The sequence below is a fragment of the Mytilus trossulus genome, chromosome 6, assembly GCF_036588685.1.
Source record: "Mytilus trossulus isolate FHL-02 chromosome 6, PNRI_Mtr1.1.1.hap1, whole genome shotgun sequence".
In the NCBI taxonomy this organism is placed as follows: Eukaryota; Metazoa; Mollusca; class Bivalvia; order Mytilida; family Mytilidae; genus Mytilus; species Mytilus trossulus.
Window position 1 is genome coordinate 38,870,713 of NC_086378.1, and position 16,889 is coordinate 38,887,601.

Consider the following 16,889-nt stretch of genomic DNA (forward strand, 5'->3'; position numbering starts at 1 on the left):
GTAAAAAAAAAAACAAATGCGAAATAAAGTACGAAGTTGAAGAGCATTGAGGAACAAAATTCCTAAAAGTTTTGCCAAATACAGGTAAGGGAATCTATTTCTTAGATAGAAAAATTCAAAAGTTTTGTAAACAGTGAGGGAACACGAAAATAAGTGAACTCACAATACACTTGCAAACTAAACCCACTGCGTTGATTAATTCAAAGTAAAAGTGTACAGTGATATTACGGTCATGTTTGTTTTATATCAAAGATAAATAATTTCGATGTAGGCTTACATAAAGGCAACAGTAGTATACCGCTGTTCAAAACTCATAAATCCATGGACAAAAAACAAAATGGGGGTAACAAACCAAAACCGAGCGAAACGCATTAAATATAAGAGGAGAACAACGACACAACACCGAAACGCAACATACACAGAAACTGACCAATCATCAGACAAAACACCACGAAAATAACAAATATAACATGAAAACCAAATACATGAATTTGGGATAAACAAGTACCGTGCCACGTCTTATCTCAATATCTCAAAAATAAGAGAAACACAAACGACTCAACGTTAAAATGCAATACACAGAGAAACGAACAATAATATAACAATGACCATCTTCCTGACTTGGTACAGGACACTTTTAAAGGGGAATTTGAATTTAGACACGGTTTATTCGCTCAAAGAAATTGTGTCAGTATGTGCGGCTCTTATAGTGATACTAGTGTCTTATATATTATGAAGCAAATCTTTTGTTTAATTGTGCTACACCATATCAATATATCAGTACTGTGGTATTGTTCTTTTATTCTACGATTGAGAGTTTTTATATATCAAACATCATCTAGACTGTACAATATATAGTATATATTATCTTCATGTAAATATGTAATTAATGTATGCAACATTCATTCTGGAATACATCATGTTATTAATGATATGCAAAATTAGTATAGAAAACAAAATAAATGTATCAAACTGAATGTATTGTTGTTATTTTGTTTTGCAAAACGGAAATCACAGTACACCGAGAACGCGAAGTTACATATTTTATAGAGGACACCGTTTACAAAGTGAGAAAACTCGAGGTATAAAAATCGTGTATCGAAAATCCAAATTAAAGCAATGATTTAATGGAAGTTTACTATTTCTACCGGGAAAGGCAGCTATATTTGGAGGACCTGTTTTTTTTCTACTTTTACGGAGATATTGTAAGAATTTAAGATTTTAACTCACACGATCTGCATTTTGTATAAAAATAAGGATACGGGTTATGATTAGTAATTAGACAACTATCAACTAGATTTAAAATGAAGAAGATGAAAGCAATTATATGGGTTTTACTTATTGCTGAAATATACGTTAAAGATATCCATACCGGATAGTCAATTTAATTAAAAAGTCCACATTTTGAAACTATTTAACAAAGTTGGAACGCACGGAGGGGTGTATTTTGTTAAAACATAGTCTGAATCAATTTTGTTCTCAATGCTGACTCTGGCCTTTGGTTCTCTTGAGGTAAAACCCTTGTCCGTGGTACATCAATTTTGCTGAGCGGGATGTTTACATACACAGCCACGTCCGGATCACAGTTTTTGGTGTCCGAACTAAAATGTACGTGAAAGAGTCGTTTACATGGCTAGTATGTGTAGGTACAATGTTTATCTTCTCAGAAATAGTCAATTTCAAATACATAATACATGTGGAAGCAGTTCTTAAATTAGTAAGTAAACAAACAGTCATGGTATAAAGTGTGTTGCTGCAACTTTAGGGTAAGACAATATATATTAATAAAAAAAACGAAAAAAAGGTGGTAATAGAGCACTTGTTTGGCACAATAAATTGAAAAATTAGTTATCTCTACAATTCTTTCAAAATTATGCTTAACTTTATTGATAGATGAGTAGTACGGTATAAACTATATACTTTAGTGCAAATATACCAATTATTATGTCACCAGATGTAATAGACATGACGAAAATGACATATTTAACACATAGTTTCTTCTGTAAAATTAGATTCGATAGGTGTCACAGACTCTACCTATTACATAGTTTACCAAAATTAAGATTGTTTATAACGAGTGCATTTCTTTCTATCGATAGCTTTATAAACTATATTTGTAAACGTTTATTTAACACTAGAAAAGTGGAATAAAACTGCATCGTTCAATAGTTATCAAAGGTACCAGGATTATAATTTAGTACGCCAGACGCGCGTTTCGTCTACACAAGACTCACCAGTGACGCTCATATCAGTGGAACTGACCCTATTTGATTTATCAAAATTTCATGCACATGTTGTTGTTGTTGGTAAACAAGAATTTCTCATGGGGGGATTATTGCTGCAGAGAAATTTATAAATATTATCGATTGCCGGTAAAATTTAGAAACAAATGCAGCATTTGTTCAGAAAAACGACGAACAACAAACCGTAGATGCATAGATATTTAAAATTGCATGCATAGAAACGTGTAGGTTAACAGTTTCTGTTAGAAAGTAATACACTTTATGAAAGACATCTCGTAGAAAATATATTTTTGGGTAATGATTTAACTCATATCTGGGACATTATATGTATTGACAGTCCCAGCTTTTTATTTATCAAAAGTTAGAAGTTTGAAATCCTTATGTAACAATGCAAGACACAGTTTAAGAAATAGAGGTACATGTTGAACATACATATATATTTGATAGAGATTTTTGTTGTTGTAAACATTGGAAGAATGTCATTTAAAAGATAGTGTTTCAATACAATTCATTCGCCCAAAATAGCCTTAACACACTTTCTCTTTACAATAAAAATGAATCACTAGTAATTTTTTAGTCAATGATTTCGTTACACCAAATTAATTTAGAATTTGGTATATTCTTTCATTTGAACATAAACTTGAATTCTGAGTTTTGTGATGTTATTTTATAACATGTAAATGTAGATAAGATCAATGCAAACTTATTTATCAAAGGATTACACTTTTTGTTGTATATGTTACCAATTTAACACTGACTGGGACTGTTGACAGATCTTTGAATAGTGTATTTGTCAACATACATGTACTTACATTTATCTATAAAATAAACTGCTTAGTAAACGGCGAATGCCTCATTGAGAAACTCTTGCAACAACTGTGAAGGAATTCGTAGGTGGAATGTTGCATGTCAAAGATTTCGGCATTACCCCATTTCGACATTTTAGCCCTTAATCTCAATGACAACACACGTTGCAGGACCTAATTAATCAGACAACCATCAATATGATACCTACTTTATTTCGTGACACAAAACTTATTCAAAACCAAAAGTGTAGGAAGTTAAACTTACAAAACTTGTGTTAGTAACACAACAAAGTAGCTTTTTTTCGATTTATCAGTTTAGACTAAGCTTCAAACATGAAGTAGAAGATATCAAATCATGCAATTAAATAGGGTCGATATGACCAGACCGCTAAGAAAAATTAACGAATGAAAAATTACAAAACAACGAAAAAGGCAGACAGACAAAACATTATAACAGATGGAAACAATGGAAACACACAGAAAATATGGGCAACATCAGTTATTCAAATCTAACCGAGAGACCTGCAACTGTTGATTTAATATAATAACATGAATATGTGTAATTTAAATCATGGCAATACTGAAGTAAATAGCTATGAGGTGGAGGTCGATTTTTTCAGCTTTTATATGTATCTTTGTTTAAGTTTCGAGTGTCCTTTTCACAAGCATCTGCTATTTATGCTACGAGCGTATACCTGATGGAAGTTAGTTGAACCAATAAGAGTTTCAAACACGCGTAAACGTCTAGAAACGACAACACATGTTCAACCCGTTTCTAGGGCACTGACTTACATATTGCTTGTATGATAATGACAAATTTAGGCACCTTTTTGACAAAACTGTAAAAAAGTACATGCTATTAATATTCGTGGTATCAAATGCATTATTTTGATGTAACATCGTTGTAACGATATAGGAGAGGGTTGAGCCATACATGTTTAAGCTTGTCATATACCTGAAGTGCCAGTCCCTTGGGTCTTGAAGGGTCGACACTTAATCATCGTTAGCCTGTCAGTCAAAATGAAATGAATATGTGTAGTGGTACCAGTGGTTCATCGATAAAATTTTCGTTTCTGTGTGTGTTACATTTTAGTGTTGTGTCGGTTGTTCTCCTCTTAAATTTAATGCGTTTCCCTCGGTTTTAGTTTGTTACCCCGATTTTGTTTTTTGTCCATGGATTTATGAGTTTTAAACAGCGGTTTACTACTGTTGCCTTTATTCATATCTAGAAATAGTAAAATAACCAAAAAAAAAATGAACTCCTAGGAAAATCCAAAAACAAAAAGTCCGAAATAAAATGGCAAAACTAAAAGCATAAACACATCAAACGAATGAAATATCACGTTTTTTGTCATCTAAATGGTGACCAATAGTTAGTTATCAGAGGTACCAGGATTATAATTTAGTACGCCAGACTCGTGTTTCGATTACATAAGACTTATTAGTGACGCTCATCAAAATATTTATAAAGCCAAACAACAAGTACAAAGTTGAAGAGCATTGAGTATCCAAAATTTCCAAAAGTTGTACGAAATAGGCTTAGGTAGTCTGTGCCTGGGATAAGAAAATCCTTAATTTTTCGAGAAAAAAAAGTTGGTAAACAGGAAATTTATAAAAATGGAAACATTATTGATATTCATGTCAACACCGAAGTGTTGACTACTGGGCTGGTTATACCCTCGGGGACGGAAGGTCCCCAGCAGTGGCATCGACCCAGTGGTGTAAATAGTCATCAAAGGAACCTCTATCATAATTCAGAACACCAGACGCGCGTTTCGTCTCCATAAGACTCATCAGTGACGCTCATATCAAAATATTTATAAAGCCAAACAAGTACAAAGTTGAAGGGCAGAGAGGATCCAAAATTCCAAAAAGTTGTGCCAAATACGGCTAAGGTAGTCTAGAAGTTTCATCAGCAAAGTAAGAGCAACCATTCGAACTTGAATATTCTATTGGTGTACTTCATAATATTTGCAACATAATCCGAACAAACAATCAAATAAAACAGCCATAGATTTATATCAATACAGATAACGTTTTCTGTCATTTCAATGATTACCATTAAGATATATATTTGATTTCATCAGCAAAGTAAGAGAAATGTACAATTATTCGAACTTGAATTCGATTGGTGTATTTCCTCAAGTGTATTTCATTTCCTTTTGCAACACAATCGGAAAAAAACGATGAGATAAACCAGCCCTGGATTTGTATAAATACAGATTACGTTTTATTATGCATTTAAATGATGACCAGTCAAATATATTTCTAAGCAAAGTACGAGGAATTTGCATTCACTCGAACTTGAATTCGATTGGTGTATTTCATTTCCTTTTTCAAAGACAATCGGAAGGAGGAATTCGATAGTTCAGCCCTGGATTTTATGGGAAACCTCAATTGATATATTAAGATCACGATTAGTACATTACAAACATTGACATAAACATACTTCTAAGTAAGCAGGTTGCTACAGAGTGAAAACACAGATTTTAGTTATCCATGCAGGAAGAAGGATGGCTAAACATGTATGTGGGAATATGAATTTAATGTCATAAAAAGAAAGGAAGCCATAAAACATGTATATGACTTTATAAGTGATATTTTACCTGATTTTTACAAATTAGTTTCTCCATAGAATCAATCAATTAACAGTATTAGGATAGGTAACACGATATTAATTGTCGCATGTGACATATATTTCAATAGGTAAATAGATAGAAAGTCGTCCAATGACAACTCTAGGTTTCATAATATTTCATGATTCATCAACCACACTTTTACATTGTTATGTGGATGACAACGTAGGTATAGACGTCAAAAATTGAAGAAAAAAATGACTCTGTCAAAAAAGCTCTTTCAACCTATATAAACGATTGGAAACATATATAGTTTGTATAATTGTGAACTGATCTTGGCAGGTAACAAAGGTAATCTTTAGATTTAAGCAAAACAAAAAAATAAAAAAACAACACTTTTCTTCTTTTCAAAGGGAAAAATTTACATAAAGTAACCATAAATTAAATATTTATGAGATGAAATGCCAAAAATTTGTAACAACTATATAATAGTATAGTATGCACATAATTAGATGTACTTTAGATACCGATTCGAAACGGCGTTATTCGGTCTCGGTATAACGTGTTCACCTCGCTCGATCGATTGTGTCAATTTAACGACTTTTAAGTTTTTAATTTGGTAATTGCCTCTTTTAAGTTAAGAACTGGTCGCCTTATTTGTTCGGCTAATTTCAAGAATGTCTTGATTCGAACTGTTCATTTAATAAGCTTACATGTTTAAAATTCAACTTGGTGTGTCTGTATTATAGAAAGCAAGAACACATTTTCAGTTATGATCAAATCAATCCTCGGTTGGAGGAAAAAAACAAAGAAGAAGTTGAAAAGCATTGAAAATCAAAACTCACAAAACCATTGCCAAATCTTACTACAGCTTTCTGTGGGGATAGAAGCATTTTCTTTCCACTTTATGCTATTGTAATGGTTTTCTCATTAAAGAGAAAAAATAAAAAATAAACCTGCATTTCGAATGACTATCTAAGTCCTCTTGTGACAGATTCGTGTCTAAAAATTCGTCTAAAGACACAAAATTGTCTGAGGACATCTTAGGACGTTGGTGGTCATTTTGGCTTGTTTGTTTAAATGTATTTGATACAGCCTTAATTTTGATTTCTTTATGCTCTCAAATTCATACTTGATTCGGCCATTAAACTTTTTGATTCGAACATCACCAAAAAGTCTTTTGAATACGAAACGCGTGACTCGCGTACACAATTATAAGTATGGATCTTAGAGTTCTTTTTTCTGTTCCTATCATTAGTATTATCAAAATTGCATAAGACGTAAGTGTCAAAAAATTTAATTCACAATGTTGAGAATACTGTGCAAAAGCAGTGACGTTACACTAGATAATTAGAAAGGAGTGTTTGCTTTCTCTAACTATTTCACAAAATACCAACGATATAAGAAACAACAATACACATGATGAATAGAGATATTCAGATGAAAACAAATGTTTTTTTTCTCTCTTTTTGTAATTATTCATTGAACAAAAGATTTGGTAATTCTTAATCATTTGTTTTTTATATATATATATATTTTTACAGAAATATGGATTCTCATCTGTTAACGAAAATTTTGATATTAGTAAGTTCCTTGAGTGCAGTATATGGATGTTCGTGTCTCGAAGGACACCACCAGGAAGATTTTTGCAGAGCTGCCTATGGTATGTATAGAAATTAAGATCACCAGAGGTTCTTAAAAAGGTTATAATCTACGAAATATTATACAAATTTGATTATATTAAAGTTCCCTGTACCGCATATATTTCATAAAAAAACTTATATGCATATCATATCTGCAGGTAAACTAGTTGACAATCATTTAAGTTAAATCATTTGTTCATTGAACCTTATCACTTATGATTGATTGATTAATTGCCAGTGCTAAATGCTCCATGCATATTTAGGTCGTAAACAAGTTTACATTGATTCCCATAAGTATTTTTTTCAAAGTGGCTCCACATAGATAAAGGGTGGGAAATTAAGAATGTCAGAATATATTGGAAATGGGCAGAAAACTTTTTGCTGGAAACAAAGCACTTGCTGAATCCTAATAGAGTAGTTGCCAGAGCTTGTATAAAGCGCTGTACTTTCCCCATTCCAACCTCGTGTTAGTTTTACAATGGAATGACAGAATTCATATAACTAGATTTCTATATACCGGTCAACCCTTAAAAATGTTTCATTGGATGGGGCCATTTTAGTTCTCACATATCAAACGTACCTTAAATTCAGATTGTATCACCGTTTTACGTCTAGTTATGTCATCCAGCAAATATTTTAGACGAATTCATTATTCTATAACTCTTATATGATTTGCATATCTACAAAAACATGAATTGGATTGGTCAATTAGAATTTTTCTCTTGGTTTACACTTCGATAAACCATGTTTCCGAAACTACTTTCGTAATCTATTCATGCGTGATACACATGCTTGCAGGGATTACGGAATTTTCAGCAAATTGAAATTAAAAACAAATACATTTATACTAGTAATTTCTATTCTAATGCATATAACAAAACAAGAAATAATGCATCAAAGCTTCGAAAATGCATAAAATTAAAAGTTTGAATTTTGCGAAATTTCATGAACGATTTCAAGTTAGATAATTTACGCCATGGCAAAACACGACGTCATACGAATTAAAACTTTAAAGGGAAATGTTATTTCGTTACTTGTACGCTTCAAATTCGGATAATATCTCATTAAAATGAAGTTTTTGAGGTAGGTGCTATTTCATTTTTGATTCTGTTGCATTTATCAAACATTTATGGATTTTAGAAAGTCAATATGGCGTCCAACTCCCCAGTTAAGACTGTCAAACGTGCATTTGATGATAATTATAGTAGCCACCAAACAAAACGTAAATTAAAAATCGTAAATATTTGGCTTCAGAATTATAGGGATTAAACACATTTTTTTCTAGAGGTTATTGATGTGTAAACCGGAGCTCTTACTCACAAACTTGAGACAAAACTCCTTCGGACTTTTACTCAGTTTATGAGTTAAACGCCCCGGTTTACACATCAATAACCTCTAGAAATAATGTGTTTAATCCTATAATATTCACTATTTTGACTCGTAATATTAAAGATTTTCACATACGTAACTTGAAAGTTGAGTACTTTTAGGATGAAAAAGCTTGTTCATTCGATACAAAAGTAAATATGAGAAAAGTCATAATGAATAAACCAATATTAAAAATTTGAGAGGAGCATGTGAAATAACCTATCAAATTGCACTGCTTTACAATTTAGAATGTTTTGGTGGCATAAGCGCTTGTATGAAGAAGTATTATAAGTTACGAAAAACTTAACTTTACTAATCTCAGTATACAACATCTAAAAGACTTTAAAATTGGATTTTATTTAAAACAAGGTACAAAGAACTATAATTCAGATTTGTTTTGCAATTATATTCAAAAATGTTCATTGACAAATGTGTTAAGTATACTGAACTCATCTGTTCTATTCAACCTAAAAGAAACGACAGCATTGATTAGAGATTATATAACTTTTACTTACACATAGGGTTCCAGAAAAAGATTTGTCTGAGAAGTTATATTCAAGACAAAATATATGTTTTTTTCATTTTCCGATTCAGTTCGAACGTTACTATGTAGCAACATTGTAATGGTTTATATATATCTTTGATATCTCCCAATTAATAAAATTGTTAAAAAAACAACCTTTTCCTATCTAAATTTTCAAGATAGAAACTTGCTGTGTACTTGGGACTTTGTGAAATTAGAATTGTTAAAGAGAAAGTTGAAATCATATCTTGGAATGTTTTATATAACATCATGGACTATTTGTTTCACGGATGAGTACGTATATAGTTTATTTGTGGTGGTGACAATACCACCTTTCTTTTTTTATTCGTGAATATTTACAGAAGCACAAGGCTAGTATCTGGCGATTAGTAGTAACTAATCGCCAGAAACTAGCCTTGTGCAACGCTATGAATGATGGAACTGAATTGCTTTCCTCTCTTAAAATCGTTTAATAATTCAAGTTATAAACAAAATGAAATTGCATTTAATGATTTTTATAAAAACTTAGTCTATATTATAGAAGAGATATACCAACATTTAAAAAAAATATATTTCTAATAAACCGAATATTTATTATAAAAAAATGTATGTTTGGTAGATAGCACAACAATGTCTTGCGTCTTTACCTATATTTTAAAAACTCAACACAAAAACATGTGTTTGTCTAAATTTAGGTTTGTGTGTGAAAGGTAGTAAGTTGCCTTTAATGTCCGTTTGCTCTTTGGTTGATTTTAATATCGATGACCTTTGATTTAAAACTTTTTATCATCCTCTTAACATCTTTTTTTTTCTTCAGTTATTCGTGGCGATGTGATCGACTCAAATGCTCCAGTACCGGTCCTTCCAGCTGGTCACCCACAGAGGAGTATCATATATACTGTCAGAGTAAAGAAAGTATTTAAGGTAAGTAATATTTTACAAAAAGTACATGTATAGGTAGATCGAATCAGAAAAAGCACACAACACCATAATAGTTAATATGCTATTAATTATCGTGCTCTACATATGTTTTGGGAATAACCTTTAAAAAATACTACTTTTAAGAGCCTTATTAGAATACTAAAACTTTCATTAATCAATGCTTCATGTTAAGGATAGTTACGTTGTACATTATGCAAAGGAATCTCCTTTTCTCTTCGACACTGTGTGTATCTACTGCATCGAAACATAACAGCTATGATTTGTCGTTATTGTTTGAGTTTTATTCAAAAGTCTAAGGGTAAAACAAAACGCAAATATAAAACCAGCTGATTAAGTGCATTATCAGAATATGTGAAAGTATGATAATTTTATAGTTGCTATACTTTATTATAAAAATCCTACATATTTTGATTAGACATGTTTTCCGATGATATCAATATATAGAGTTGATGCAGTATATGTTTCTTGTTATAGGATAATACACATAGTATTTCGGAAGGAACTGTCATACACATAGAAACGAGCTCACTATGTAGTGTTACTTTAGACAAGGACGGGGATTATTTACTTGGTGGTAAGTCGATGTTATAGCTATGTTTAATATATGTATATAATAGGAAGTGTCCAAACAAGCAACAAATGTCTCAAAAATTAGCATGTATTAATCAATGTTTTTCGGTCTTTATCGTTAATCTTCGTCCTGACAGTTCACTTCATGTAAAGTCTTTTGCAATTTTAAAATGAAAAGATCAATATATCTTTACTTAAGTAGAAAGTAAAAAATAAACAAACATACCGATCTCCAACGAAAGTTTAAGTCGGAAAGTCCGTTATCAAATGGCAAAATTAAAAGCTCAAACAAATCAAACAAATTGAAAACAACTGTTCCTGACTTGGTATAGGCATTTCATGATCTAAAAAATGGTGGATTAAACCTGGTTTTATTGATAACTAAACCTTTCATTTGTACGATAGTCACATAAAATTCCGTTATATTGAAAACAATACATGTAAACATTATGCTCGAGTAATCAATTAAATAATAACAAAAACACACCCAAAAATAGTACAGTCGTTTACTGCCTGAAAATATATTTGAACGAAATCAGAATTAATAAAATTTATGATAATTACTACATAGTCTTTTAGATCAAACTTTGATTATAGAAAAATTATTAACATTGTACAATCAGTTAAAAGTGTTCATATCAAAACTTGTATGGCCATCTTCTTTGTCCATTGATTAAGATTTCGATATGACAAATTTGAGAACAAAAATTGTTTGGTTTTTAAAAAAGTACACAGAGGAAATACTTTTAAAATATTATTTGAATGAAATAACATGGTCGACCAAGTGACATTAGATAATAAAGGACATGCACACAGTCTTCGGAAACAGACATTCGTCTAAACTTCTATGGGGAACCTGTGAACTGTCCAAACTCTTGGGACATCTGAAATCTACATGTATTTGAATATGTGGAGGTTAACACTAGTTTTTTTATTAGATCTTTGTCATCCAGTTTTGAATCTAGTGTTTCATGGTTTACGAATGGTTGAAGTGTTTATTGATTATCTATCAGATTCTAGTATTGTTAAGCAGTAAGCGTTTTACTACTAAAGCTCTAGTGAAATACTATGAAATTGTTTTACTAGTACTTATATGTCGTATTAAAAAAACGTCATTAAAATGTATTTAACATTTTTTTTTCTCCATCTGTTTTAGGCCCAGGAGATGCGAATGGATTAGTAGTAGGTTTATGTGACATAGCAACCAAGTGGGAAAATATCCCTAAGTGCCAGATGAACTCGCTATTAAATAACTTATATAATTGTGGGTGCGAGGTAAGTTATATGTATTTTTACTTGCAAATGCATAAAAAAAAATATAAATATAAAAACAAGAAGAAACGTGGTACAGTTGCTTATCAGACTACTATGTTAGCAAATATAGTTCACCAGACAGAATAATACATTTGTAAGAAATACCAATACCGTAAAGAAAGTCGTAAAGGGCCCGGTATGACAAAATGTTAGATAATTCAAAGTAGAAAACAAACTGGACTGAATAACGAAAAAGAAATATGAAAGATTGCATCCAACGTAAACCCCGGAATTATCGGGTCCTGGAATAGTAATAAATAACTGATAATGGGTTAAACAACATATCTCTCATAAGCCCAGTCCTCCCTCTTATCTCAGAGCGACGAAACAGCACAACATAGAATAGACTTATAAAGTTGTCTAGATCGGCACACAAAAGGCAAAACAAAATATACCAGAAAGTCAGATCTTAAAATTCTAACTTAAATCTTTTTTTACCACCAATTGCAACAAATGAATAAAACAAAATTTTCTAAAAAGGATTTTTTTTTGTAGAAAACAACAGTTAGTTTTGAGGTAGATCCATCCAATTTGTAAATAAAGCTTGCTATGCTATTAAAAGAAAACGCATTCAACATCCAGTGTTTAAAAAATCGAACAGTATCATTTAAAAATTTATAAACATGTAGTAATTAAATCATTGTGTTATGAGCAATTCTATTCTACAAAATTATTGATACTTTGACTTCACTTAATCGATATTTCTCCGCTTCAAAATCGTCACCCCGTGTCAAACAAAGCCATCACCCTGCATGTTGCGTTCTCAAGGTGTAATACTTTTCCATATGTTAATAATAAAAAATAAGATACGTGACTGTGTCTACCTTTCATAGTATCTACATGCCCCGTGTGTAAATTAAACATAACTGAAGTGACATTGTGAAGATTTTGTTGTTATATATACTATATTATCATAATCATTGTCATTCTCTTGTGTCTGAACATTTTCAAATCTCATGGCCTTTACAGCTACATTAAACTTGAAAGAGCATTCAATCTATTTTAGAGCTATGCCTATAAATAAAGAACATAGCATCTTTTTTACAGCTATGTTAAAGAAGGGCATGAAGTATATTGTACATCTATAATACTCGCTAAACAGACTTTGATCCTTTACTGTTTTCAATAGCTTAAGTTTTCAAAGTTTGAACCTGGGCCATTAGATTTAGATATTTGAAAAAGAAAAAGGTTCTGAATGTTTATTTACAGACAAACTACACATGTGAGGGGATAAGTCTTTAATTATCGTTATTATTTGCTTTTAGATCACCACATGTACAGAAAACCAAATATGTAAGGCGTCTATTCACTCGTGTAAGATGGCGTTCCATGTAAAGGCCGTACAGAATGCTTACTGTGCTCGAAGTAAATTTAGGAGGCGGTGTCATTGGAAAACATGTCCGTCTGCTCAGAATATTTTCAGAAGTTACATTAACGTCTTTGAACGTTGAAATATGAGAATTCAAATGATAACATTATTTAGTTAGTCCCAATATTTATAATAGTTTTACAAACATTGATTGATAATTATAAATTTAGAGAATATTTTTTTTAATTCCTATGTCTTAAATAAACAGGTAGAAACCATTGTAATTACATCTTATTTTTCGTTATCATGCGTGAGGTATACAATTTTACACAAATGTAACTTTTTCTTTTGGATTTTATGTTGTTTTATTGCAGTCTGAATGTCGTATACCCAACAACTTCAAATTTAATTATATTGCCATATAAAGCATAAACAGAAGTAATGGTATTGTACACATAGGTATATGGATATGTGGTATGAGTGCCAACGAGACAACTCTCCATCCGAATAACAATATATAAAAGTAAAAAATTTTAGGTCAAGTTACGGCCTTCAACACGGAGCCTTGGCTCACACCGAACAACAAGCTGTAAAGGGCCCCAAAATTACAAGTGTTAAACCATGCATATTCTGTATTGTTGTATATTTTTTGCGGAGAGTTTTATCATGTCGAATTCCAAGGAATATACTTACTAACTTCCAAAGGAAAGAAGACTGACTTTTACAACTATTTCATGTATTGTAAACGATACAAAAATGCCAAAATGTAAACTTAGCTACTAGTATAACACTTGAAGTTTTATAGACCACACCATGACCGACAATTATTTAAGAACTTTCAGGATGAGGTGAAAAAGTAAAAAGATATCAAGCAAGGATAACCCATAGGTTGTGGCACGGTTGCTAAAATGTATAGCCAAAGAAAAACAGTAGACCACAAAACACCAAACAAAGTAATAAATATCAAACAACGCGAACACCACTAAGTTAACTCATGAGCTTTGGAAGGGTACGCAATTCCTACTCAAATAGTGACACAAGAGGCATATAAGTGACAAATACTGATAAGTTAAGAAGAAAATATGATGTATTTATCAAGAATCAAAGGAGAGGAAAGTGTATTTAGAATAGTTCTCGTTTGACCCTCATAAATTAATTGAATCTTAAAGTTATAAATAGGTACTTAACTGTTAAGTGAAAATCATTCGTTTAAATAGATAAGTTAATGGAGCAAAAGATATGGTGGATGTAAAATTTATTCCGGATCTCGCCTTTTTAACAGTTGAAAGTTTTGCGATTGAGATCATGAGTAAACGAAAAGTATTACATTTTTAAATGTTTGAATTTTCGAAATGCTAGGAATTTCTTCCTCAGAAATAGATTACAATAGGTTTATTTTCGACCGTCAGTGAATAGTCTTGTAGACGAAACGCGCGTCTGGCGTACACGATTCTTTTGTTAATTTCTTGCATTTTTTACATTGACATTTCTGGTTAGTATTTTGACAGTTTTTATTCCATTTCTCATGTTTTATTCTTCGGAATTCTATAAGTCCTTTTCTTTTGTATACGAGTAAATGTGAAGTCAATATCATGCAATAGTTGTTAAATAAGTAAGATGATAACTTATCTATCTAATGAGGTAAGAAGCATGTATAGATTTCAATATTCCATGTTCTTGTTCCTTTTTCTGTTTCATTGCTTTTCGATTTCACCAGAGGATACATCAAAGTGACAATACCGACCAAAGAGAAGAAAAAAGCCCAGAACTCTTCTTTTAAATGATATTGATTCGATACTGCTATAAATACAATACTTTTATTTCTGTGACTCAAATGTTGATCCCGTGTTTCGAAACCTTTGCTTGGTTTAAATGTCGTTAACCTATAGCTGTACAATGTAACCTATGGAAGTGCAACCCGAGTATAAATCCCAATAACCGAAAATTATACCATAGCTATCTATGGTATAATTTTCACAATTATACCATGGTTTGGTGTATAAGGAATTCAAAAGAAAAAAAATTGCCGAGACCTGGCCGCGACCGCCTGAATTTTTTTAAAGAAACAACAAAGTTAGTGTGGGGCCACTAAGCTAAACTGCCCGCTTTGCACCAGCTGAAATAAATGATTGCTTAGGGTGGGAATCGAACCCACATACACCAACTCTGTTGTCATATATTTTAAATGAACCAATATTCGCTCCCAGAACAAACAAAAAAGGTTTAAAAATATGTTGATTTTCGGTTATTAAATGGCAAACTTTCTATAGGTTCCACCGTACAGCTACATTTACATGAATCACATCTAACGTTTGTTTGGCAAGGCAATTTTTTTGGGGATGGAGGGGATAGGGAGCACAGCACGCCCCTTTTGAAGAACTTTAAATATAGTGAACAAATAACCTTTTAATTAGTATTTTCAAAAGTTTGCTTGCTTTACCCCCTCCCCCACTTTAAGGTCAATGAACAGTAAATGGGCTATGTCGCAGATTTTGCTAAAACATTGCATACAACCATGGCTCGTTGAACTACAACTAAATCGAAAAAATAATACATTTATCTCTTTTATTATCTGAAAAATTGCAGATTTATTTCTTTTATCAAACACTGCTGACATCTAGATTTTTAATGAGGCTACTCTTTGTTGGCCGTTAAAATTAGATAGCGTTTGTCAAGTTACTCTAAACGGGAATTTATATATGTTAGATATACTTCCCAGCTCTAAATGAGCGATTTCTTTTTTTTCTAATTATATCGTCGCATGTCAATGAATTTTATCGAGAACATGTTGAAATCCCATTTAATTAATGTACGCTATTGGCAAGAGTGGATAGGACCTTTATCGGGACTCCGGGATCGGGTGCTTTAAGCTCGGGATTTCGGAATTGACTCTTTCGGGTTACGGGAATTCTTTCTTTTTTTTCCTTCGATTTTCGTGTTGTAAAGCCCGGCATTACGGGATTTCGTGTTTTTAAACCCGGGATTGCGGAATCAGAACCCCTCCTACTCCTACCCTCCCTCATGGACTTTACGTTCAAAGTTAAAAGTGGAATAATTCATACAAACTCTCAAACAGATTCTTGTGAAATTAATTTCCTCAAAATCATTAGTTAATATAAAATAAAACATTTCGAGCATTTTGAAAACATGTAAATAATAAAATTAAAAAACCTACCCTTGGCAGTTCAATTGTATGTAAGTTTGGGATTGCAGCAATCTTCCAAAATATCAGAAATCTGTACGTCTAGAAGTTTATTGTGTCCTTATCCAGAACATCTTCAACAGTTTTTTCATCACCAATGTAAAGATGCATCCACCGCTGTCGAAAAATCTTTTCAAACTGAATACCCGCCGTTTCTGAAGCCCGTGATAGTTTTAAAAAGTAGGCGGATCCTTAAGTGTAAGGTCCGAAAAGGGTTATTTTAAAGATTCTTATTAAAGTAATTTCGATGTAAACAAACAAAAATATGTAAAATACACAATTTTTAACAGCGAAGGATGCAATAGGTTAAAACAGATATTTCATATTTTTTGGAAAGTTTTGTGGTGTTTCGTAAATTATACCATAGTCTTTGTTGAAACCCCTCGGCAACCT

General features: G+C 31.9%; 1 protein-coding gene across 2 annotated transcripts; it reads left to right on the forward strand.

Annotated features, from left to right (window-relative positions):
* The first annotated feature begins 5,533 nt into the window (after positions 1 to 5,533).
* On the forward strand, positions 5,534 to 13,578 carry LOC134721325 (metalloproteinase inhibitor 4-like). Of its 2 annotated transcripts, none has more exons than XM_063584240.1 (6): positions 5,534 to 5,574; positions 7,170 to 7,288; positions 9,977 to 10,083; positions 10,576 to 10,675; positions 11,828 to 11,946; positions 13,251 to 13,578. In XM_063584240.1, the coding sequence occupies exons 1-6, from the start codon at positions 5,549 to 5,551 to the stop codon at positions 13,434 to 13,436; spliced, it is 657 nt and encodes a 218-aa protein (XP_063440310.1). In that variant the 5' UTR covers positions 5,534 to 5,548; the 3' UTR covers positions 13,437 to 13,578. The 2 variants fall into 2 exon arrangements, with proteins under 2 accessions (XP_063440310.1, XP_063440311.1); XM_063584241.1 differs by lacking the exon at positions 5,534 to 5,574 and adding an exon at positions 5,845 to 5,976.
* Positions 13,579 to 16,889: the final 3,311 nt, after the last annotated feature.